General features: G+C 46.0%; 1 protein-coding gene across 1 annotated transcript in view; it reads right to left on the reverse strand.

Annotated features, from left to right (window-relative positions):
- Nucleotides 1-440: 440 nt before the first annotated feature.
- DPAGT1 (dolichyl-phosphate N-acetylglucosaminephosphotransferase 1) overlaps nucleotides 441-25,586 on the reverse strand; it is a 36,518-nt gene continuing 11,372 nt past the window's right edge. The window contains exons 6-9 of the mRNA XM_085645907.1: nucleotides 21,152-21,340; nucleotides 20,013-20,100; nucleotides 17,223-17,378; nucleotides 441-2,410 (exon numbers count right to left, since the gene is read on the reverse strand). Of these exons, the coding sequence (XP_085502033.1) occupies nucleotides 2,345-2,410; nucleotides 17,223-17,378; nucleotides 20,013-20,100; nucleotides 21,152-21,340 (499 nt within the window). The 3' untranslated portion in view covers nucleotides 441-2,344. The remainder of the gene's footprint in view (nucleotides 2,411-17,222; nucleotides 17,379-20,012; nucleotides 20,101-21,151; nucleotides 21,341-25,586) is intronic.

Genomic DNA, 25,586 nt, shown 5'->3' on the forward strand with positions numbered 1-25,586 from the left:
CAATGAGTTCAATTCCTGGCCTGGACACTGCCTAAGTGTGTTTGCAAACCCCAAGTGGTATTGCTGGTACATATGGCTTGACCATTCTTGTTATTCTTAAGCACCTTTTTAGTCATCCCACTGCAGTTAGGGCGGACCCTCGGGTAGAAAACCCAGAAAAGGAGACAGTGTGCAAAGCCTCTTCCCATTACTGGGCACTCAGCCAACCGACCTCAGCCTGCCATTGCAGCAGTACAGCTAGATAACATCAAAAGTCAGGACCGCCCAAGCCTTCTTTCTCAGTTGGCAGCTTTAGTTTTTCAGCACTGTTCTCCTTTCAATGGTATCCCACACCAGTGTCATTGGTTCTTAACCTGGGATCCACAAACCACAAGAAGGGTCAGTCTACGACGGAGTAGAAAATTAAATGATAATATATTTAAAAAGTATATACACATGTATAAGAAAGCAAAATGTAATTTTTTATTAAAATGCTCTGTAAATGTGAAAGAATTTGAAACTGGAAACTAAAGCTTATGTTGTAATCCTTAGCTTAATGTGTGGGAGCACAGCTAGTACAGCAAACAGAATGGCACCATACTGGACTCAACTGAAACAATGCATGCACTGACAAAAGGACAGCATACATTAGGAGCAAAAAAAGACAAAGTAATATTCTTAATGGTTTGCTCATTGGTTCATCTTTTAGAAATAAAACCAAATTTTGAAAAGCTGCAATCTGCCCATTAAAACTTGGGTTTTAGTATATTTTTTGTAAATTAACTAAATATTTAATAGTTTCTTTGATGTATACCCTTTTCTGTAAGTTTGTGTACTGTTTTCAGAATCAAACGATATTGTTTAGGCCTATGTTATCAGCTTCAAGTGGTGATTCGGTAGGGGTCCATAGAGGGCAGAAGCTTAAGAACCACTGAACTAGGAGATTCACCTCTTCCGTCACTCCCATACTAATCAGTTTGTGCTTGAGGAATGTATTTTTACCACATGAAGGAATTTTTCATTTTTGTTCATCATTCACCAGCCAGGAAAGCCACTAAGGCCTCAACTTCTCATCGCATTACCCACTCCTATTGCGCACACTGGACTACACTTAAATCATGCATTTATGTTCAGTCCAAAAACAAATGCAGTTTGTGTGATCTTCCACAAACCGGTCCTTTTTCAAAGCTATAGAGGTCGCCACGAGGCTCTTCCCATATGCCTTTCATAAACAACACTCTATACACGTGCCTTTTGTAAACACCAGTTTCTGATTTCAGCTGAGGAGCAGAGGGTTATCTTGGCCATCCTCTATAACTAGTCAGCTGGAGGACAAGCCTAGTCCCAGCTATAACCATCTCCAAGCTGACTCTGCTCCATATTCTGTTTCCAAAGTTTGAAGCAGTAGAAGGTTTGATGTAAGAAAGTCACCCATCCATCAGAACTTAGAGATCAAGGCCTGCTTGGTTGCGAACTGCCACCCGCCATCCCTGGCTCAGCTTTAGTCATAGCGCTGTATTGTGCCATCTGATTACATGCTGTTGATTCATGAAATTCAGTTTATGTGTAAATAAATTACTGGGTGGGGAAGGGTCAAGGAATATGATTGGTCACCGAAAATGGATCCCATGGCCTATACTTAAAAGTTTTAGACCAAAAGGTGCACAAACCTGTATTTTCAGAAAAAGCAAACAGTTAATTCTAGGATAAAAAAAGATTGGGTGTTTTTCAAAAGCGCAGAAAGATGTACTCTGATTGCTGTATGCACAGTAATCCATTTCTCACCAAACGTAGGTCCTCGTAATACCTGCATGAAGGCGCACGGCTGCCCTTATGTTATAGTTGTTCTCCTTGTGTGTCATCCTGTGACAGATGCTAAGAGATTGACTCTTGTACCATCTGGACAGAACAGGCAGAAACTGTAATCCACAACACTGCACAATAGACAAGATATTTTCAAACAAACATTATCACAATGTTTACTTCATTATAGCCGGACTGTACTCTTTTCCTGGGACTTCTCCTCATCAACCCTGAGACTATCTACCCATACTAGGGCAGTTGAACCCAGTAGTATTTACTAGCAGACACATTATAAATAATGTCATTATTGCGGCTGGCCCTCACTGGGACAGCAAAAGTCATTGACGGTGTAAAAACAGTTCACAGCAGCGATGACATGAACCAATGCTCAGTTTCCTCCAAACCTGCTCCTTGGACTGTAAGGGGGTTGGATAGTAGGCCCATTTAGCTGTCCAGGAGCCAATGTTCATTGTTCCTCTTTCAGCTGATCACAGGATCAGGAGCAGATGCACTATGCAGAACTCTGACCCCCAGTTTCCTCCATTCTGATTTGCCAACAAAATTAGACGTCATAAAAGAGCCGCACTAGTTGGTACCGAATCAAGAATGCAGCCAGACTGCCCATCACCTGAACAGGAAGAAGTAAAAAAGATAGTCATGGTGGGGTAAATGGACAATTAGGTAGGCAATCTTCTTTTACATGCAGCAATGGTCAAATGCGGAGCCCACACTCTACAGTGAGTAGTAGTTTTGTTGTCATTTAAAGCCACAAATAGATGCCAACAAGTGAACCACATTTTCTTTCACTCCCATTGAAATTTCACTGCAAACTGCTCTCACTACTCTTTTACCCAGGCACTTAGCCATCATTTCGCTGTGATAACTACGCTTGGAAAACACAGCACAAGAGACACTGACACTCCCCACACAAACATAAAAACAGTTGCGCATGTTAATCCCAACTTTTTACCACTATTCTGCATTGGGCGCAAGTAGCATCTGAGGGAGTATTTGTACTTCCTACATTTTCACCCTGATTAAACGAGCTTGACTGACACATAAAACAAAGATGAATCTGGTTTTCTATAAAAAATAGAGTAGAGCCATTTTTCCATGCTAATCACCAACAAAATCTGCTAATCAGCAGGAAAGTAAGAAACATGTTTTAATTGAAAGTTAATACAGGAAACGTGCTTCTTAAAGAGCACAGAACAGCCACTGTACAGGCATGCACCAACAAAAAAAAAAATAAAAGACACAGGTTTCAGTTTTGAATGACTGTTTTAGTGGGGCAACCAGAAGAAAAGTATGGGCTGATGGACTTCATGTGTTTGGAAGTTTTAGGTTTGTGTTTCAATACACCCAACCCTTTTCACAACGAACAAGCCTTTGAATATGACATGTGATTCCAGTGGGAGGCAACGGGACCACATTTTGAACTTTTAGTGGCAAGACTGGCCAGATCTTTTGCGAAGAAGTGGAAGAGATGTTTTAGGACTCTCCTGTACATTTCTTTACTTCATGTGGCATAAGGTTTGGAAAGTTACCAATTGCTGGAAATCATTAATGGGAAGATGAGCTTTATTACGTTCTTTACGTTATTCAGTGAGGTAACAACGTGATCTGTTGGTTTTCTTTAGGACTGAAGCTGCTTTAAAAAAAATGGTAAAAGAAAATGGATCTAACTGGAAAAACAGAGTTCTTATTGCCAAGAAAGAAAATCGACTGTACCTAAAAGAGTATGAAAATGTCATTAGATACACAAAACAATTATACTGGCATCAAGAGATCACAAAAGCAGGTAATAAATCAGCTACTGTTTACCGCTTGGTTTGAACTACTTTATCCTATCCAGGCGATACTGGTTTTGCCACATTATGTCAAAGAATGTTTTAATTTATTTTTCTGTAATAAAGGTATGTAAATAAGAATCTCTATAGCTGTGACTGCTAAGCATTCAGACCGGGAGGGACATGGCCAGGCTGGCGCCCATGATGCCATTGAAGCTGCGGCGAATCAGCCAGCATCAATGCTGTAATGCACCCTTCTATACATCCAACTCGATCCTGGGGATACCTTTCCCAAACCAGGGGTGACCAGATCACGGCGTTTGGGGACGACACCAACGCAGCTATGACGGCACCATTGGTGGAGTGATGGGCTGCCTGGCTCACACCACAGAGGCCCCAATGCAACAGGGGCAGCAGGTGAGCCTGAGGTATCGAGGCTGCCCGGCTTCGCTGGGCCACCCAAGTCTGCGCTAATTTGCGCAAGGGATGTCTTACTCTTTGCCACATGGTGGCCCGCCCTGCTGGAGCTCTGTGGCCACACTGTGCTCCCATCGGCCCACCGCAGCTAGCTGGATGGCGGCCTGAGCATGCCGTCCCACTCTCCATCGGGACCTGGCTGGGTTCCACAGCCTCCTGCCCCGCCTGCCGTGTCAGGCACATACATGCTAATTGCTTGAGGGCTGCACTGCCGGGTTTGTTGTAGTAACACTTCAAAGTATTGCCCAAATCCCTGAACTCCACTAACGGATTCAGACTATGCCCAGTTTGGACCCTGGGGCGCTTGCTCGGCTTCTACCTGGGCCTACTCGAACTGTCTAACTAGTGGGGACCCATAACACACTACGCCCCATTTTCCCATCCTCCAGACATGGTGCGGGTGACAAGCTACCCATTGAGAAGTCCAAGGAGACGGACACTGCGGGGTCCACACCCACAATGGAGCTGCGGGCTGCCAGAGGCTCTGACAGTTACCACCTGACTGGCACAGACGGCATAATGGCAGAACTCAGGGCGGGCTTTTAAGATACAACAGATTTGACTCCCTCGCTGGGCACCTTGACTGCATGGGAAGCGACTGGACTGCCATGACACCAGATTAAACACAGCAGAGGAGTGCGTCTCAGGAATTGAGAATGGGACCACTACAACAACAAAGCGGCTGGAAAGACTGGAACGCCTGCTCAAATTGGTTACCATTAAGAATGAAGACCTTGAGGCATGAGACCGTAGTAACAACCTGCACATTCTGGGGTTAGCAGAGTCCACAGATACTGGGCGCCTTGACCTAGTTGTTGAACGCTTATTATCTGACCTACTAGGCAGAGCAAACTATACATCTAACTTTGGTGTGGAGAAGGCCAACCCTTCTCTGGGTCTGCATCCTGTCCCCAGCATTCCCCCGCCCCCCTCGAGGCCAAGCTGCTTAATTTTCGGGACCAAGATGTGGCCTAGATACTTGTCCAGGAAACTGGCCTCCTGCAATGGAAGGGCTCCACAATCTCCCTATTCCCAGGCTTCAAAATGGCAGTCAAGAAGGCACGCCAAAAGTCACATATGCAAAATTGGCACTCTGGAAACGGGGATTCTGATATGGCATGCTCTACCCAGCCCGCCTCAGGGTGGACGTTGATGGTAAACCACACTTTTTCGACACCGCAGCAGCCATCCAGGAATTGTGCAAACACCACGCCCAGGATAGTGCATCCTCGTGGCAATCCACACCTGATCTATCACCTCTGGACACGCACTCTGGCGCGAGTGAGGACCTATCCCCCACTGAATGGCTCAGTGGACCCTCTGGTGATTGTTTATTAGTAACCACACCCTCCCCCCTGCAACAACAATGTTGCACTGGACCCTGTTCCCTTACCGCGATGCACGTTGACCTCCAGAACCCACCCCAGCACTGCTGTACAATGACCCATTCTTATTGCCCTCCAACATGATCTGACTGTGGAATGGGCCTGAAGCTGCAGTGTTGCCACTTCCTAGTGGTAAACACTAACAAGATGACTTCATATTGTTTCTTTGTCTATGGATTGTTTGCCATGGGATTTGCTGGACTAGTCCTTGCCCAGTATGGGGGGGGGCTGGAGGTGGTGTAGTTATTTGATTGATTGTGTTATGATTTGTTGTTTCACAATGCTCTTTCATTGCTATGCCTAACACGCATACATATCACCATAATACACTTCCTACACTTTTCAATGGTGCAGCCACAGCGCCATAAGGTACAGGCAGAGGAATGTACGTTACTGTCTTGGAATATGGGGGCCTAAATAATCCATGCAAGGGCAAGCAGGTTTTGCAGTCTTTATCTTGCCATGGTGCAAGGGTGGCTTTCTTGCAGGAGACATCTCCTGCCTGGGAACTCACACACCTTTGTATCCACATGGGGCCTGCACCGCTACTACTTATGTTACAGCACATATTCACATGGGGTCTGCACCCTCATCCACAAGAACCTCCCATTCCATCCCCCTGCTTCCATATTGGATGAGGGAGACCGATATGGCTTGGTGACCGGGACCCTAGCGGGGCACCACGTACTACTAGCTAATATTTACGCCCCTAATGTTGAAACACCTGAGCTTTTTCAGACACTCCTAACTCATATAGGGTGCATGGAGTTTGACCACAGAAAGCGGGCTGGGAAACCTCGTCACTTAGAGTTCTCCATGACGTCCAAGACACTCACCTGCTTTGAGACCCCTGGCGGTTGCGACACGCCTTTGCCCCAGCATACATGTATTATTCTGACCCACATGATACATGGTCACGCATGGACTACTGGTTTATCTCCACGACTCTGGGTCCCTGGCTGGGCAAGATCACACACTTAGCCCGCACACTTCTGGTCACTCCCCGGTCCGTTTTACATTACATATGCCCATCGGCATGGAGAGTCAATGGTGTTTCCCCGCCATGGTGCTCCAGGATGCACTCTTCCGTTCAGACTTGCACTCGGCAGTGGTGGACTACTTCCAACTCAACAGGGGCTCAGTAGCTACAGAGACCACCTTGTGGGAAGCCTTTAAGGACTACATCCGGGGCATATGCATCTCTAAGCACTCTGGGGTGCTGCGCAACTTACGTGGATGCTTAGCTCATTTGGAGAGGTAGCTGGCTGAACTGGACACCACAGACACTCAGCAGCGTGGCCAAACCACAATTGCGCAAACATGCTGCACTGCTTACCGAATATCGAGACTTAGCTGAGCGGGAGGTGCTCTTTCTGGGTAAATACGCAAGAGCCCGGCGATATGGGGAGGGGAGAACGACTGGGACGTACATTGGCCAAGTTTTTGCAACCCACTCACGGGCCTCTTCTTACACTTACATTCTTGAACTTCGCCTGGCTGAAGGTTCGACGGTAACCACTAACGAGGTAGTTTTAACCACCCTCCATTATTATAAACAACTTTATACCCCTGGAATTCAGGGGACTTCACTGACCAGGCGGCATATCTTGATGATCAGTACTTACCATGCTTCTCAAACCTGGCAAGGACCCACTCCACTGTTGCTATTATAGACCACTCTCCCTCCTTAACTTTGATAAGATTTTGGCCAAGATTCTCTCCAATCGTCTCCCTCATGATGAAGCAAATTATATTCCCCATACATTTGGGATTTGTCCCCCATCGCTCCACGTCCCTGAACCTGTTCATCGTTTTTTCTGCCCTATACAGAATCTCTCCCGATGTCCCAGCCGCTACTGCCCTACTAGACGTGACTTTTCCTCCTTGATAAGGCTCTTATACACGGACCCCACTGCCTATATCAGGGCTAATGGCTCACTGACCTCCACTTTCCCTATTACACGAGGGACGCAACAGGGGAGTCCGCTATCCCCTTTGCTCTTCAAAATAGCCATGGACCCCCTAGTCCAACATCTTCAGAAGAATCACATACACCGTGGCCTGCAGTTCAAACCTGGCCCCTTACTAGTCTGCATGTATGCTGACGATGTGCTGCTGTTTGTGAGACATCCAGACTTGTCCCCAATCCTTCACAAGGTGGTTTGTTTTGGAGGCCTCTCCAGCGTTCACACCAATTAGCCTAAATCTGAGCTATTCCCACTTATGTATGCTACCAAGCATTATCAAAGTGACTTCCAACTGTCATAGTGCGACGGCCCATCAAGTATCTAGGCATACTCCTCCATCGTGACAAGGAGCAGGTAATACGGCTAAACTACGGACCAGCCATTGAGAAACTGTCTATACAGGTGGACTTGCCTTCCGCTGTCGATGGCTGGATGTATTGCCATTATAAAACTGGTGGTTCTCCCTGGCTTACGTTACCTCTTTTTGGCTATACCCATTTGACTCACCAAATTATTCTTCAATACACCGTGTGGTATTTTGCTGAAGCTTGTATAGGCTGGCAGGCATCCGCATGTCAGCTAGGACACCCTGGTACTCCCCTATGAATGGGGCGGCTATGGCGTACTGCACTTCTACCTGTATTACTTAGCCACAGAGTGCCACTTTGCCCACCACTAGTTTCATGCGGATGCGCGCCTCCCCACACCACGCCCACAATTAACCAGGTGGCCTCTAATCTCCCTGGGGGTCTTCCTCTAGACTTAATGGATATCTAGACCTTATCCACCAACAGTTGGGCTTGGAGGAATTACTACGGCTACTAGGGGACACACTACTCTATTCACCATCGCTGGCACTACGAGACAACCCCTGGCTCCCAATCACCTGTGAAAACCTGGTCAAGCACACGTTGACACAACACGAACTACACACATTCGGGGGATCTCTTCCAAAACGGGCATGCCCTTAATCACTCCACAGATGCACGCTTTACAACTGCCTCGAGCATTGATCACTTTGTGATGCACCGCATCCATAGTTTGTTACGGTCAAATATTGCGACATATCCGCTAGCACCGGACAAAATAACCCTCCTGACCCTGGTGATAGACAATGGAGACGGGAGACACTTAGTCTTGAGACTATACTATGCAAGTGTAGTCTTACTTTCTAACCATGATGGGAAACTCAGGAGCTACTGGGAGGCGAATCTGGGATGCCCACTGACTGACAAGATATGATATGCCTGCTGCACACAAACACGCCTCCCAAACATTGCAATAAGGTACTCAGACTGCCCCAAATATCACCTTGCGGGAGCAGACTTCATACACGTCATAGACGTGTAGGCATATCGCATCCTATTGACACACCATATTTTCCTTCTTGGCTCAGATGACAGCCATAGATCCTAACCCTGACCCGCTATTGCTGTTACTAAGCAATGTGCAAGGCTTACCGAAAAATGTTCAACACTTCATAGCCAATCGCGCAATTGCCCCACATTGGGGCAGTAAACACCCCCTTTCCCCCCCACGGACCAGGTTTGTCTAAAAAGCTTAACGTATTGTGAAAACACCAGCGAACTCTATGCTTCCCTACAGTCTCCCACCTCCAGATCAAAAGATATATGGCAACCCTTGCACAGCTATCTACTGACAATGGAGGATGTGTCTCAGGACTCCTGTCCATGAACGCTATTCCACCCTCAACTCTATTGCAACACACCCTGCCTGCTTCTTTACACTTGACCACACCACCTCGAGCCACTATGGCCATCCTACCGCTGGGGACACACGTGCACAGGACATGGCTCACTGCCCTTACCATGCTGTTACCATAGAGCAATCCACTTCACACAAATAGATATACTAAGCTGAATGAAAAGAAATGCTCTACATTGTAGAGGAACCATTGTTATGTATTTTGTTAGTCTGTTCAATCGAGAAATTTGATATTTACACAACAATTAGCACCACCACCAACACGATACAAGAACATTTGAGATACTGCTCCTCTATCCATTGCCCCCACTACCGTCTACCAGCAGTTATGAAGGTACACAATTTCACATCAAGCGATTGTAGCAACCTTAATGGCTGTTCAATGGTTACATGTAACTATATCTGTCTAGGTATACATCTCATAGGTGGCACTGCCTTGGTGATGCTGTTATTGTAAGTTTGCTGCATAGAAAACCAATAAAAACATTTTTTTTTTAAACATCCAGACCAGTCATTATCTGAAAGCAATTTTGGTGATTCTGAATTGATCTTATTTGTACTACAATCTGTGACAAGTGGAAGCTGATAACAATGGCTTCTTTATGTGACACTACTCCAGCCTGACTTCTGAAATAACAAGCACAATGCGTTGCTCCAGTTATACTAACTTATAGTTAATCTATCTATAAAAGTGATTGTCATGATCCGATCCTGAAAGAATGACTCCTTACTCCTTTAATCCAAACACCTCAGCTCTCTGAGAGATACTGTAAATTTTGCCACATAGCTACTTTATCTGTGGTGGCTAATGTTCTTGAGAAGGCAATCAATTCCCACCTTCAACATTTTTGGGAAGATTATGTATAGAATTATATATGGTTAACAGTGAATTACAGGGACATTTTTCACAGAGGGGTTCGAAGTGACAGAGCGAAGCTCAAATTGCCTCTGATTTCCCTCAGAACCCGGAGACGAAAACCATCTCCATAATTGTTACCAGTCTACAATTTGTTGTTATTTATGGCCCCCAAAATGACCTGCCCCTGCTTTCAACTGCTAAACAGGGGCAGTTCCCGGAGGTAGGGGGTGATGTGTGTTAGGGGAGGTCAAGAAAGAGTCTGGCTGCATCGTTCTGTACGGTCTTTAGTCCTTGAAGAAGATGGCCTACGATTCCTGCATAGGCGGGGTTGCTGTAGTCCAGTCACTGGAGATGAAGGCCTGGGTGATGGTGTGTCTAGAGCTCTACGGTTGCCATTTGAAGATCTTACAAAGCATGCGAAGGATGAGGAAGCAGGAGGAGGAGGAGGAGACAGAGTTTACCTGGGACATCACGGTTAGTTTGTTGTCCAGGATGATGCCTTGGTTTCTAGCGTGGTTGGTCGGGTTGGAGCAGGTCAGAGTTCCATGGGCCACCAGGAGGCATCCCACGGGGAGCTTTTGTTGCCAAAGATCAGTACCTCGATCTTGTCAGTGTTGAGCTTCAGGCTGTTGTAAGTCACCCTGTTGGTGACGTTAGTCATACAATTGTGGATTTTAGACTTGGTGTTGGTGGTGTCTTTGGAGAGGGAGCATCTTGTGCATCGTTAGCGTAGGAAATGATGTAAAGTCTGCGAGTTTTGACAATGCTGGCTAGTGGTGTCATATACGTGTTGAAGAGGGTGGAGCTGAGCGAAGTTCCTTGCTGTAATCCACAAATGAAAACTTTTGGTTCGGAGTTGAATGATGGGAGGCAGATTTTTTTAGTTCTTCCAGTGAGGAAGCAGTTAATCCATTTGAGAGCAGCTCCTTGGATGCCAATGTTGTGTAGTCTTGTGATGAGAGACCATGTTAATTGCTGAGGAGAGATAAAGAAGGATCAGTGCCACTGACTCACCGGTCGAGTAGGGCTCAGATGTCATCAGTGGCCGCGATGACGGCTGTCTCGTGTGTGGTTGCTGCGGAATCCAGATTGGGAGGTACAGAGTAGGTGGTTTTGTTCTAGATGTAAACAGAGCTGTTGGTTGATGGCTTTTCTAATGCTTTTGCTGACAGCAGGGAGATTAGTTGGTAATTGTGGAGTTCGATAGGGTCAGCTGAGGGTTTCTTTAGGAGGGCTTTGACCTCTGTATGTTTCCAGTCCTTGAGGACAGTGGTTATGACTACTGAGGCATCGAACGGGGTGGTGAGTCCATTGAAGATGTGTGTGGACACGGATGGGGGGGGGGGGCATCTGAGTGTACAAAGTTCATGATGGAGGTGGTGTCCTGGGGGGCAAGCTGGTTCCATTCTGTCTATTTGATCAGTCTGTTGTCTGTAGTGGTAGCAGGGCAGTTGTGTTGGTTGACGAAATCAGTTGCCTTGGGCTGGATTTTGAAGTTCCTGTGAATCTTGGCTCTCTTGTCATCGGCTTTCAGACTTTTGCCCGATTGGCCCCTAACCTTTGCATTAAGGTTAATCTGTATAATCATCCTGTAAAACCCTCTGGGTTCGGGCCCCCAAATCATTAAATGTACATAATTTTCATTGTTTCTTTTAACAAGAAAGTTACTGCTGTTCATAGGCTATGTATTCATTACACACAAGAAAATACAAAGTTTACATTCAAGATTGTGCATCTCTCTCTCTTTTTCCTGAAATGGCAAGGTGTCTGATATCTGATAGAGACTTCTAGCTGTAGATTCCTTACCTTTGAATTGTCTAGGCGTCAGACTGGATCCGGAAAGGTTTACGTGAGCAGTACCCTGTGCACCGTCGGATGGCTCAGTTCGGCTCCACGTGATGTCGCTGGTGTCGACTGTGACATCGCGGTCACCTATGTAGGCGCCACCCAGGCACGCGTACATCAGTTCTCTTTCCACGCCAGTTAGCGCTGATCTGAAGAAGAGCTTTTTGACGTTTTGCCAAGAGATTTTTTTCTTGTGTGTCGAGAGATGACCTCTAGAATGGTAGGTTTCAAGCCGTTTGGCACCTGTTGCCGCGCCATGTCAGTTACCAACCCCCATGTTGTTTGCTTATGGTGTCTCGAGTGCGACCACAACTCGAAGTCATGCTCAGACTGCCGGGCCATGGCGCTAAAGGCCTTTACGGAGCGATCAATGAAGCTCCTTGCGGCCCGACAGTCGACACCATCAAGCTTGACTTCTCAGATGTCCTGGTCGAGGAAGAGAAGGTCACGGTACCGCTGCAGGAGCACAAAGTCTTCTTCATTGCGCCCTAGGTCCTCGGGACACTCGGGAAAGAGGCATAAGAAGAAGTCGTCCAAACAGACTTATACTTCACCTCGTCTGTCGACGAGATGGGTGGGGAGCATTAGCGCTCCAGTCACGGTTCTGCAGAATCGTTGTCAAGTTCGACTATGCGCCTCCCCCGATTTCCAGGAGCCGGAATGACCCCCGTTCAGAAAAAATAATTTTACAAGGCCATGCACCGCATATTTAAGCGGGCTGACCCCTCCGGAGCGCCTTCTGGCCTAGCAGGGACGGAGGAGACCCCGTCAGGTTAGGCGTCGATTGCCCCAGCATTGGCGCCAGTGTGGTTTCATGGATACGATTCCGGATCCTGGTCGGCATCGATTTTGCGAATGTGACTTTCTCCGTTGCTCCTGGCGCCGACTGACGGCACCAGCCCCATTCTGATACCCGAAGACTTGGTGTCAGATCAACGTCGACTCCGGTGCCAACAGAGTCCAGAGGTTCTGCGTCACTGCCTGTTCATTTTGAAGAGGTTTCAGGCATGGGAGAAGAATGCGAGGGATCTCTGGACCCTTTAGAACACCAGTTGGATGCTCCTCGTTAGGAACCACTGGTCTGGACACCTCTCCAGATGCTGGTATGCTCTCTCCGCCTACTGTGGCTATGGAGGAGGGGGCATTTTATGCTATGGTGGTGAAGAGGGCAGCAGAGGTCCTTGACCTGGAACTGCCCTCGGTGCAGGTCAAGACTAATATCTTGACATAAGTACTTCAACTTAGGCTTCTTCATCCGAAACACCTTTTTCCATTCAGTGAGGCACTGCCTTCTAGGCACTTGGTCCAAGCCTATCACAGGGGTTATTGTTAACAGGACAATAGTATGCCGCCATTGCCCTGCATAGGATGATCCAAGTTTTCTCAGCCAAAGCCCCACCCTTGAGAGCTTGGTAGTTCAGGTTTTAACATCTCATGGTGCTTTCCCTTCCACTTCCCTGGACAGGGATTCCAAGAGGCTGGATGCTCTTGGGAAGAAGACATTTTCTTCCACCAGCCTTATGGTCGATGAACACTGCATACCTATTAAGCGGTTTCTAGCACACCTTATGGGAAATGGTTGCGTAAGTGCTGCCACAGGTTCCAGAGGAGGCCTCTCGGTAACACCTTGCTCCCAGTCTGCCTTTCACTCCTTTCATGGCAATGGAAGGGGTTTTCTGCTGCGACAGACATACCCAGCCATCGTCCTGCACAGACTCCCCAAGTTGGACGCAGTACATTCAGACCTCATGGGAATGGTAGCCAGAAGTCATCCGTCACCCACTCCACGGCAGATGCAGCCTCCAAGCCTTCCTAGTTCAGTTCTTCAAGACCGTGCCAGTCCAGTTGAAGGGAGAATTAAACATTATCCCCCGCTGGTGGTCAATAACATCGGACAAATGGGTCTTGCAGATAATTCGGGATGGCTACTCTTTTCCGTCTTCTCCTTCTCCTATACTGCCAACTCAAGAACAACTGGTGGAGGATCAACTGTTACTGCTGCAAGAGGAAGCTACAGCTCTCCTGGCCAAGGGGGCTATAGAAAAGGTTTCGATTTCAGAAGTAGGCAGTGGCACCCTTTGGCCTTACCAGCACCCCTTGGGTGTTCACCAAGGTGATGGCAGTGGTTGTAGCTCATCTGCGCAGGTTAGGGTTTCAGTTTCTCCTACCTGGACGACTGGCTGCTGAAGGCTTCCTCGCTCCAGACTGTTGTCACCCACCTCCAGATTATGGCGGACCTCCTGCATTCACTAGGGTTCACTATAAAACGTGCCAAAGTCACAATTGACTCATTCTCAGACACACCCTTTCACCGGAGCTGTTCTGGACACAGTGAAGTTTCGGGTTTAACCTCCCGAACAGCGAGTCCAGGATATTCAGGTAATGATATCGATATTTCCGCCTCTATCCTGGATTTCAGTGAGAGTGACTCTGAGGCTGCTGGGACACATGACCTCCTGGATCTAGTTGGTAAATCATGCCAGATGGTATATGGGGGCTTTGCAGTGGGACCTGAAGTTCCAGTGTGCGCAGAATCAGGGGAATTTCTCTGAAATGTTTCAGATCTAGGAGGGAACTGCAAAAGACCCTACAGTGATGGTTGACGAACCGCGATTGGGTCAGAGGCAGACCCCTTACCCAACCAGATCTCACAGTAGTGACAGATGCGTCACTCCTCTGATGGGGCACCCATCTGGGAGAGGTGGAAATCAGAGGACACTGGTCTCCGGTGGAGCAGGGCTCCACATCATCTTGTTGGAGCTTCCAACGATCCAACTAGCACTGAAATCATTTCTTTGTTCTGTCAAGGGGATGTTGGTGCAAGTGTTCATGGACTACATAACTGCCATGTGGTACTGCAACAAGCAGGGCGGTGTGCAGTTGTGGACCTTTTGGCAAGAGGCCCTACGCTTCTGGACATGGCTGGAACAGCAGGGCATGACCCCGGTGGTTCAACACCTGGCAGGTTCTCTGAATGCCAGGGTGGACTAACTCAGCCATCGATGCCTAGCAGATCATGAATGATGTCTCCAGTCGGAGGTGGCGCATAGTCTCTTTCAACAGTGGGGAGAGCCTTGATTAGATCTGATCACCTCTGAAGAGAATGCGCAATGTCAGCCATATTGCGCGCTGGAGTTTCCAAAGTGACAATCGCTCGGTGACGCTTTTCATCACGAGTGGAGCTTAGGCCTCCTGCACGCCTTTCTGTCCATACCACTTCTGCCCAGAATTCTCAAGAAGATCAAGAACGACCCGGCTCAAGTGATTCTTGTGGCTCCGGATTGGGCACAGAGAGTCTTGTATCCAGAGCTTATACTAATGAGCATGAATTCTCCAATCAAGTTGCCTCTTCAGGAGGATCGTCTGTTGCAGCAGCAGGGGAGGGTCCTCCACCCAAACCTGTCAACTCTCTACCAACTTGCGTGAAGATTGTGCAGCGACAGTTGATAACTTTGGACCTTCCTCCCGAAGTATGTAGTGTTATCTTGGAAGCCAGGCGGCCCTCCACCACGACTGTATACGCCTGCCTTTGGCAAAAATGTGTCAAATATTGTACATAAAGGTCTATTGACCCGCTTTCTGCTTCTCTGTCTAATATACTTCTTTTTATTCTTACTCTTGCCCAGCAGAGCTCTGCTTTGGGCACTCTCACAGGTTATCTTTCTGCTCTTTCCGCTTTCTTGCAGTTGCCTGACCAACCCTCTTTATTCGAGTCCCCTATTGAACAGGTTCTTAAAAGGGCATGTACATATGTTTCCCCCTATGCCCTTTATGATGCCGCAGTGGGATCTAAATCTGGTTCTCACGTATCTCCTGTGTGCTCCCTTTTAGCCATTACACAGTTGTCCCCTCCAGCTGCTTACCATCAAGGCAGCCTTTCTGGTGGCAATAACATTTGTCCGGAGCGTGAGTGAGCTACAGGCTTTGTCATCCAGGCCTCCCATCTAATTACTTTCCTAGATAAGGTGGTGCTTCGCACCTGTGCCTCATTCCTGCCTAAAGTAGTAGTGACCCCATCTCGTCAGCTGGTCACACTGCCTACCTTTTTTGCTCCTCCCCATCTCTCTAAGGAAGAGGAGCGTCTCCATCGTCTGGAACCAAAAAAAACATTGTCGTCCTAAATTGACCACACAAAAGAGTTCTGGATGGATGACCAACTGTTTACGGCTTACTTAGGAGCTAAAAAAAGATCAGGCAGTGCAGCAATAAACCATTTCGCGGTGGATCGTTATCTGTATTAAGATCTGCTAGACCCTGGCTAGGCAGCAGCCTCCTGAAGGTTTACAATCCCATTCCACCAGGGGAAAGACTGTGACCAAGGCATTGGCTCGTGAACTGCCAGTCCTGGACATCTGCCGGACTGCAACATGGGCTTAACTGCACACGTTTACAAAACACGAACGCCTGGATAGTCAGGTCCGCAGGGATGGGTATTTCGCCAGTTCAGTCCTGCAGGACTTTCTAGCCTAGTAAATCTGTCTGCAGCCCACCGCCAGGAAGTATAGCTTGGGTATCTATTCAAAGGTAAAGAAGCTGCAGCTAGAAGTCTCTATCAGATGAACAAGTTACATACCTTCGGTAACGCATTATCTGGTAGAGACAATATCTAGCTGCAGATTCCTTTCAGACCCACCCATGCCTCTGCAGACTCATTTATAGGGTTGATCCCCTTTACAGGGCCCTAGTTTTGACACACACTAGTCAGTTCACTTCATGGCTCTACGCTTCTGGCATGGAAAAAGTGAAAAGTACCTGACTTACGCTCGCCTAGGTTGCGCCTATATAGGCGACCGTGACATCACGGAATGTCACGCAGAGCCGAACAAAGCCACCCAATGGCGCGCACGGGTACTGCTCACGCAAACAGTTTCCGGATCCAGTCTGAACCCTCGGAAATTCAAAGGTAAGGAATCTGCAGCTAGCTATTGTCTCTACTAGATAATGCGTTACCAAAGGTAAGTAACTTGTTAGTTTATTCCCCCTACTTAATAACTTTGTACATTTCATAGCGCTCGCTACTAGTAATAGTTAGTGCTAATTAAACCCCTTCTTGTTTAAGAAGTCAACTTTAACCTTCGTGTTCAACAATACAATTAAAACTATTCCCTCTCTTATGTGTATATATTGTCACCTACGACTAAAACAACACATTTACTTCTGGGTTCATTTATACACTCTGTCAAAGACCATCGTGAATACTTTGTTGTTTTTTTTAGTACATTTCTGTTCTGCCTTAGTATTACAAATACCTCGTGATCTTTTACCCCTATTGAAATAAGTTCTGTTGTAGGGAAAACGCTTCGACCTTCTGGCATCATCTGTTCCAATTTCTGGTTTTTCTTTGATTCACCACATCTCATATGCACATCAGTTATCAGCTCATGCATCTCACCTGGATGAGCAGCAGAATGATGGTCAGCGTCCTCTCATGAGTTGGTCCGATGAGCTTCAGGACGAAATTAATCAGGGTCATGTTGTTGCATTCAATGTACTCTTCATCCTCATCTAATTTTCGCTTCACTTCAACAATCCTTAGCGTTTCTGTTAACTAGAAGAAACACAACTGTTGTTACACAATATCTGTAAAACCAGGAAAGCCACTGGAATCTGATGAACAGACAGCACAAAGGCATACAACACGTGGGGGCCTACAGAAAATGCTTCAGGCCAAACAACAACTTTAACAAGACATTAACTTTGAGACCAGTGTTTCTTGTACTTTAGATTACAGTGGCTACTTCTAGCCGCTTTCCTACCCAATGTAGGGAAAATCCATCAGTTGCCAAGCTCACCATGCAGTTACAGGCTACCCTATATACATGAAATAAATTTGGTTTACACTAATTTATATAACAAATATATTCCTGGGGGAAATTTTGTCAAAGTGTCTCGCGTCAAATCCTCCAATTTTGAAATGTTTAACAAGTCAAAGCCAACTGGTTTTGCATCTGACATCTATGCTTTTTCAAGGCACAAACATTTGTCTTATATTATGAATATGCATTTTTGAAACATTGAATGGACTAGCTGTTAACTTCGTTACTGCCATGCTAGATGGAGCTGATCCTTTTTTGAGTAGGCTGTTCCAACCATTTAGTACTCTGTTAAGGCCTGTTTTCTGCTTAAGTACAGGGAAGGTTTTGAAAAATGCCAAGAAAAAGAATGTGACAATGCTAAGTTCTCGTTGTTGTTTATTTCCCTTCACAATACTCAAGCTGGATAGTCCAACTCCAATCCCGGAATAATTTTGAAAAAGTACCCATCACTGGGTTTAGGAAAAATTGACAACTCAATCATGCACATGAAAGTAAAGATGCCTCCTTATGCCCGAAGCAGATCATAAGGAAAGACAAATACTCAGAAGACCATGTCAGGGCGAGAATTCCTGACTCAGAATGGTACTCCTGTTTACATTAAACATAAGATAAAATACAAAGGTTATATTTAGAAAGAAATGTGGTGGGGTAAGAACAAACAACAAAGCCTTGAATTAAAGAGATCATTTGCAATTGTTGAACAGCACAGTTGCATCTCAAAGCTAAAGAAGATCTATAGGTGCTGCACAGAGTAGGGAAAACTATAAGCCAATGTATCCCTATGAAGGTAGAGGGGGCGCCTTCCAGAACCAGTTGACATTTGGGGCTGATGCCCTTTTTCTGTAATCATCAGTGTATTTGTTTTTTATCCCTAGAAAAACAATACAAATATAGCCTTTCTTGGCTCTTGCAGTATTATTTTTTCTGGCATAGCCACTGGTTCAAAGACATGATTCCGGCAGCAACATTTAAGTTAGTTCACCCCCACCCCCAGGTACCACTAGGTCTCTGTCTGACTCACTAACTCTCTTGGAGAAGTTTCACAAATTTTGTTCCAGAATTGTCGACTCCTCAAACACCACTTACTCTAAATTCTCTCCGCTCTCTTTCTAGCAGCATACCAGATTTCTCTTCCATCCTTACCTTCCCCCCTCAACACTACTGTACCATGATAGGTTATTACTGGCAACATATGGATCACAGCTTTCCAAACTTTTCATGTTGGTGACACACTTTCTAGACATGTATCATTACGCGACACGGGAAAGCAGTGTAGCGAGCAAGCCCAGACCACCTAAGGGGGTTCGGGGGGGGAGGAGGGGGGGCTCAAAGTACAGATGTTACAGGTGAGGTACAATCTAGTAAGGACTAAATCAGGTTACCATTTTAGTCTTCTTTTTTCTAAAGCTAACATTTCAGGTAAAAAGCACCAGACTCCAAGATCAGCACAGACTTCTAGCTGTGCCTCTTACTTTTTTTTGTTTCCAAATATTTTATTTGCGTTTTATAAACGAGAACCAAAAGTCTAGTACAGAAAAGTTTAACAAGTACTGCAGAGGTGAATGGCCAGCAAAAATAGCAGTAGCTGCTGAAATGAGACCAACCAGCATACCAACTGGTAAGGCCTCAGTCAAGCATGTGTGACGTCATAGCCAGACAGAGAAGGTGAAAAAAAAAAGGTGGAGGAGTCAGAGGTCTGTGGACTTGACAAACAGGACTTGGGCTGCAGAGAAAGCTCTGGGAATTGTCTCCTGCTGTTTAATGACAGCCCTATAGGTATTTAAAGATCCCCCATTAGCATTTCTAAAGACAAAAAACACGTCTTTAGAAATGCATTTGAAAGCGCAGCAGCATCACCATCAGTCGCACTTCAGAGGCTGCCGTGAAGTATTTACGGAATGCAGTGGAATCCTTTGTAGTGCGCGCTGATTGTAGAGGGAACCATGATGGCAATCTGAAACCTTGGCAGCTATGCATCATCGCGTGACACACCCACACATGGCAGGCGACACCGTACTGTGTCCCGACACAGAGTTTGGAAAGCTCTGAGATGGTAGGGACAAATACGTGCATGCAGCAAAACTTCCATTAACCTTATTCAGCAAGCTACTCCCCATTAGTAATCTATACACACTGAATTAAGAAGCAACACCGCCCATTCACTTGTGGACACGCTACTGTTGCATCGCTGTTGCATCAGGGTATTTACCCGGATTTAGCATAGCACTGCAATGGAGAGCCTCAGGCTATTGGAGGATTTCTAGGGTGCAAGGTGTACATCTGACACAAAAATATCTTCTTGGGAGTAGAAAAATGTACTGAGACCAACACAGATTACTTCTTTCTTCTCTGTGCCGTGACTTTACCTTCAGGATAAAAGCTCCCAGCTCTGAAAGGTCCTTTGCCTTGAATTTGGAGTAACTCATTCCCAACTTGTCACCATCTGCATTGAGTCTGGACAGACAGAAATGTGAAATTGTTAGATTGTGCAGACAGACAGTGACATAACTGTAATGCCTCACCCTTCTAGCACCCGAGGTGGATGCACTGGGTTGAGAAGTTCAGGCTTTTACCGTGGGCAACCAAAATCGCGGCAAGAACTCTTACATGTTATGCTCTAAAGACACAGAAATGTCCTGCTACTTGGGATACCATTAAGGCCACCACCTTGTCATTGGTAATAAAGAAATACAGAAAAAAGGCTGTGTGCAAGATCATGGTCATGAACCTAACAGAAAATGCTATAAACCAGGGGCAGCATGGAATTGCTTTGGTTATGTTCACAGCAGATTCAGCAACTATGCGACTGACGAACTGTGGAACTATTTTAGCAGATTAATTAGGGTAGGTTTAGGATAAGGATGTGCTTTAGGAGATCTGTTGCAGCACGGAAGACACGCGGTAATACACTGGCTGTGGACGCAATGTTGAAGCTAGTTCCTGATAAAACTAGGGATAACTCCTTGGCAATCCATCATGACATGGAGGCATTATTGTATTACCAGCCTACTGATGCCATGGTATGCCACAGGAGTCAACCGGCATCACCTTTGTATGATGTATGCCATGCCATTCAGGATGTGCACCGGAGGAGTGGTGGCATTATTATGTCAGTCTATGTGAAGGTTACACAAGGTCAAAACAGAGCTGAGATGATATTAGGTTAGCAGACCATGCAGGCGTTGGGTTGCACCTCAGAAGATCTGCGGCATTAGTTTAAAAGTCAATTCTGCCCATTCATTGTATTCAACAGAAGAGCGGTGGCACTGTTTTGCCAGATGATGCAACAGCAAGGGACCACATGGAACAACTACAGAGGTATTTTAACAGCTGGTGCTTTTTGCATAGCAACACGTTTAATAATTATGGAGTTCCCTTGGTAGAGAACAGCTACAGTATTCCCTTGCCAGGCAGTGGCATGAGTAAAGCAGGATGCAGAGGTATCGAATTCCCTGAGGAGGCGGTCCTGTTGTTAAGGGATGATGGGGAAGAGAGATAGAATTACCTTGGCAGACGGTGCCGTGGGCACGGGATAATGTGGAACAGCTGTGGCACAGAGTAGAGAAAGTTGAGCACCTGTGGAATGAAGAAGAGCAGCATGGTTTTGCTAAAATGGCCCACAATGCCGACCACTGCGAAAGTCATGCCCGCAAAATAGCAGAAGGTGTCCCCAACGAAAACCTTGGATGGGTACCTAAAGAAAAATGAGACAAGCAGAAGTAGTCAAACAATGGGGATTTTTAGGAAATCGTTGATAATATGAAAAACGACACTTTCTACTAGGCGACACCGCTTCCAGTGAGCCGTTTACACCCTTTTGTTTGGTAAACGATAACACAGTAGTTTGGTGTAGCTTGTGAGGAAACCTCTACAATGCAAGAGGCCTGTGATTTATTCACAGCGTTGATGTGCAAGTGGTCCTACCAGATAGAAAAATAGATGGAGTAGTAGGCCAGGCGGTTTGGGGAAATATGTACCGTGTACTTGGATTTGCCTGCAATGTCATCTCTTTACAGAATTCTCTGCTTAGCAACCTTTCTCAGGTCTCGTCTAAGACAGCGCATACTCTGTATCTTGCAAGCCATATTGTTTTCGAACAGTGGGCTTACAGGCTGCTCACAGTTTACCACTGGCTGCCTTTATTGTCACGAATTTACTGGCTTGTTATTGGTCAGCTGTCGTAGGCTTCCTCCCTCTTCGTTTGTTGTCCCTCCCCTGGAGCATGGGGGCGTTACTTGTATTCTTCCACTGCTCATTTGTTTAAGCGCTACCTTTTTCTTTGTGTTTAAACACTCTGCAAAAGTGAGTGTTTTTCAGCTCTCTTGCTCATGTACTTCTTCCCCTCTGTGTTCCTCCCACCCTTCCTCCTTCCGTTATGGGTGGCTTGCCTCCACTCAGTCTCCCACCTTCCATTGTCTGTGTTGCCCCAACTGCTCTTCCGCCATTCATTGTCAGTGATATCTCTCCCTCTGTTGTACATGGGGAAACGGCCACTACAACGTGGCCATTTCCACGCATAACAGTAACCACGCATGCATTACAACGCATGCGTGGTTACCACGATTGCCTTTACCACGCATACCTATACTACGAGATACGTAGTAAAGGCATGTGTGCTAAAGGTAATATTTTAAAAAGGGGGGTTGGGGGGGTTTCCCCTCCACAAAAAAAAAAAACCTGATTCCATCGATGTGGAGGCAATCGGTGTCGTTAGAGGAAACTGAAAGACACTTCCGCTTCCTCTTTACGACGCAGATCGGAAGAGCTTCCAGAGGAGAGGACGTAGCGAGGTAAGGGGGAATTTAGTTTAAGGAATTAATGAGGTGTAGCGAAGGGATACATTTAAGGGTTTGTGGGTGGGGGGGGGGAAAATCGCACAGGGAAACATTTTTAAAGTTGAGGGGCGGGGAATTTATTAGAAGAAAAAGGGGCGGGGGGGGGTCGCACAGGGGTATTATTAAAAAAAAAAAAAAAAAAAAAAAAGAACATTTACCACGAAAATGCCTTTACCGATATGCGTGTTGAATGCATTTTCGTGGTAAATGTTATTCGTGGTAAAGGCATGCGCTGCAGCAGAATGCGTTGTAATGACATCCAACCTTGTACATGTTGCTAGCCCATTAGAATTAGGGTCCCTATCCTCGCCAGCAAGGAAGGTAAATAATGTAGGTGTCCTAATAGAAAGATAATCTTGTTTTTTTTTGCGGGGGGGGGGGGGGGGGGACAAGTGAATGCCACCACTTCTGCCTTCTTCTATCTACACACTCAAGATAGTGAAGAAGATTCTTCCTTTTATCCCAACCACCCTCCAAAAACTGCGGGGCCAGCCTTAGTGCTGTCAAAACTGGACTACTGCAATAGGCTTTATCTCAACATGCAATTGAAGTATGTGAACAAGCTACAGGCCCTCCAAAATGCGTCTGTAAGGCTGTTGTCAAGAATCCCCAAGTTTCAGGCAGCGAAACCTGCCTTACTGAAGCACCACTGGCTTCCAATTAAACAAAGAGTTAATTTCAAAGCCCTGTGCATTACTTATAGAGCATTGCATGACTCTGCCCCGAAATTGATTAAAGACAGGTTCAAATGGTATCATCCAGACAGGCTAGACCGCTCAAGTGCCGGCAAGTACATTGTTATCCCTAAATTCAAACGCTCCTCCTGGGGCGGAAGGAGTTTTATGGAAGGGGCCTCGAAATTGTGGAACATCCTTGCTCTGCACATTAAGTCAATGCCTTATCTTCTGTCTTTTAGAAAGGCTCTGAAAACGTGGCTTTCTCATTATCAGCTGGACTTGCACTCGCCGAATCTCAGCAGTGCCTAGATGCCTCTGGGTAATTGTTTGCGCTTTATACAAGTATTTAACATAAGATAGCAAAAACGCTCTATGCTGCTCACACCACTGGCTGCATCTAAGCACTTTTTCCCCTACCTCCTCCATTGTCCATGTTGCATCCCATCCAGAAATACAAGAAGCCATATGACATGGCCAGTGCTGGCTGTGACATGGCGCCCTCCCCAACACACCCTTTGTTGTCCTCGTTACCTCCAGCCCTCCCTTCTATTAGCATACAAAAACTCAACAACGTCATAGTGCTCTTTCTTTTTTCAAATTCAGCCATGCTGCATAGCAGCAGTGTTGCTGTCCAACATGGCTAGAAAACAAGCATTGGAAAAGCCTATAGGTTTGCCAATGCTTGTTTCAGGGTTTGCGAATAGAGCCAAGCAGGGCCATTTCACCTGTACTGCTGCCATTACTAAATCATTAGGCTCCTCGGGTACTATGTTTACCATCACCTACCGCTCAGTGATAGTTCATAGTGCTACTTCCACTGGGAGTGCTATACTCCTCCTTTAGAGTTAGAGGCCTGCTGTCCTTTTCTCCCAGAGACCTGTATATGTGGACAATGTGCCCTTTGGACGATACTCTTAGGAATAATTGGGATGTTAAGAAAACAAGAGACCTGCCAGAGAAACTCTTGCTGAGTACAAGGAGGTGCTTTACAAAGGGCCCTTTCGAAACACAACACACATGCACCTTTGTTATATTAATGTTTAATATGCACTGATGTAATGTAACTCACTTTTATGAGAACTATCAGAATAACAAAACTAAGAAATAAAAAATATTATGAGAAAACAAATGTTTTACACCCCAAACATTATATATCTAATAATCACAGTGTCTTGGCCTAATTCCCCTATTTTTCCTTTGGCATCTTATTGTTCTGCTGCTTACTGACATAGCCATGTGCTACCCTCCGGCATACCTGCAGCAGACCGGAAGGACTTCAGTGTATGGTCATTTGGGGCCGCATACCTTTCTGCATCTTATCTCATCTTATCTCTGTCACTCCTCTTTAATGAAGGAGAAGGTCTATGCAACCTATGCCACTGTATCCCTACAAAGGTAGAGGGGGCGCCTTCCAGAACCCGAATAGCAACAATTGTCAGGCACAATGGTTTCATTGTTAGAACTTGAAATGTTAGTACTTGTTGATAGCAAGACTGGTAATATGAAATCTGGAGACCTTGTAAGGAAACATTGCAAGGAATGTTTCACCTTCATGCTGCAGAGAATGTTCCGTGTTGAATCAAAAGGCATGTTACAATGTGGACACAAAACTCTGCAATATTCTGGACAAGCCCATCAAACTAGTATTAAGTGAACACAAATGTGTTAATGAACAAAGTTCCTATAAACACAAATTGTGTTCATATATATTAAAATCACAAAGAGCATTACACATAGCGCAGAACATATAGGGGGCATGAAAACACACCGTACATGGTTTCTATATATGGAACTGAATGAATGTAGACGATGGGGCTAGATCCAAGACCCGGGAGAAACATGCTGTGGAAACCCTGCGTACGCCAGGGTTTAAAGTAATAGATTTTGGAGCCACAATCAAGTGGCGCGCCGTGGCTCCCACATGTTGGCACATACGTGTGGACTGGGAGGAGAGTAGCTTTAGATGAAGATTTCAAAGCTATTTGCGAGTGGATAAATAATCACTGTTTGTTAGTTTAAATACATGCCTTTGGAATTCAACATTATGATTAATTTGTCTGGTATTTAACCAATGTAGGCATCCAAGAGTGATACTAACTGACTTCCCAATTCGGGAAGCAATCAGTATGCAGCCTGGATAAAGATTGACGATCACAAATCAGGAACCAATGGTGATGCGGCTTGAACAGTACTTGCCGACATCATATTTCAGGACCCTGTTGGCATGTCCCCTAAAACCTGTTTGCTGACATCACTATGAATTAACCTGATATCCCTGTCACAGGACAAAGGCATCACAAATTACCAAAGAGGTAGTTGCATTAGAGGAAACTACCACTGATTCTTTGAATGAGTCTCCCCCTCAGGTAGCACACTTGATTTGAGGGAGTAGGACTGTTAATGAGAAACAATGTTACCAAGGCATGTA

This window comes from Triturus cristatus, chromosome 3_1 (assembly GCF_964204655.1).
Source record: "Triturus cristatus chromosome 3_1, aTriCri1.1, whole genome shotgun sequence".
Classification (NCBI taxonomy): Eukaryota; Metazoa; Chordata; class Amphibia; order Caudata; family Salamandridae; genus Triturus; species Triturus cristatus.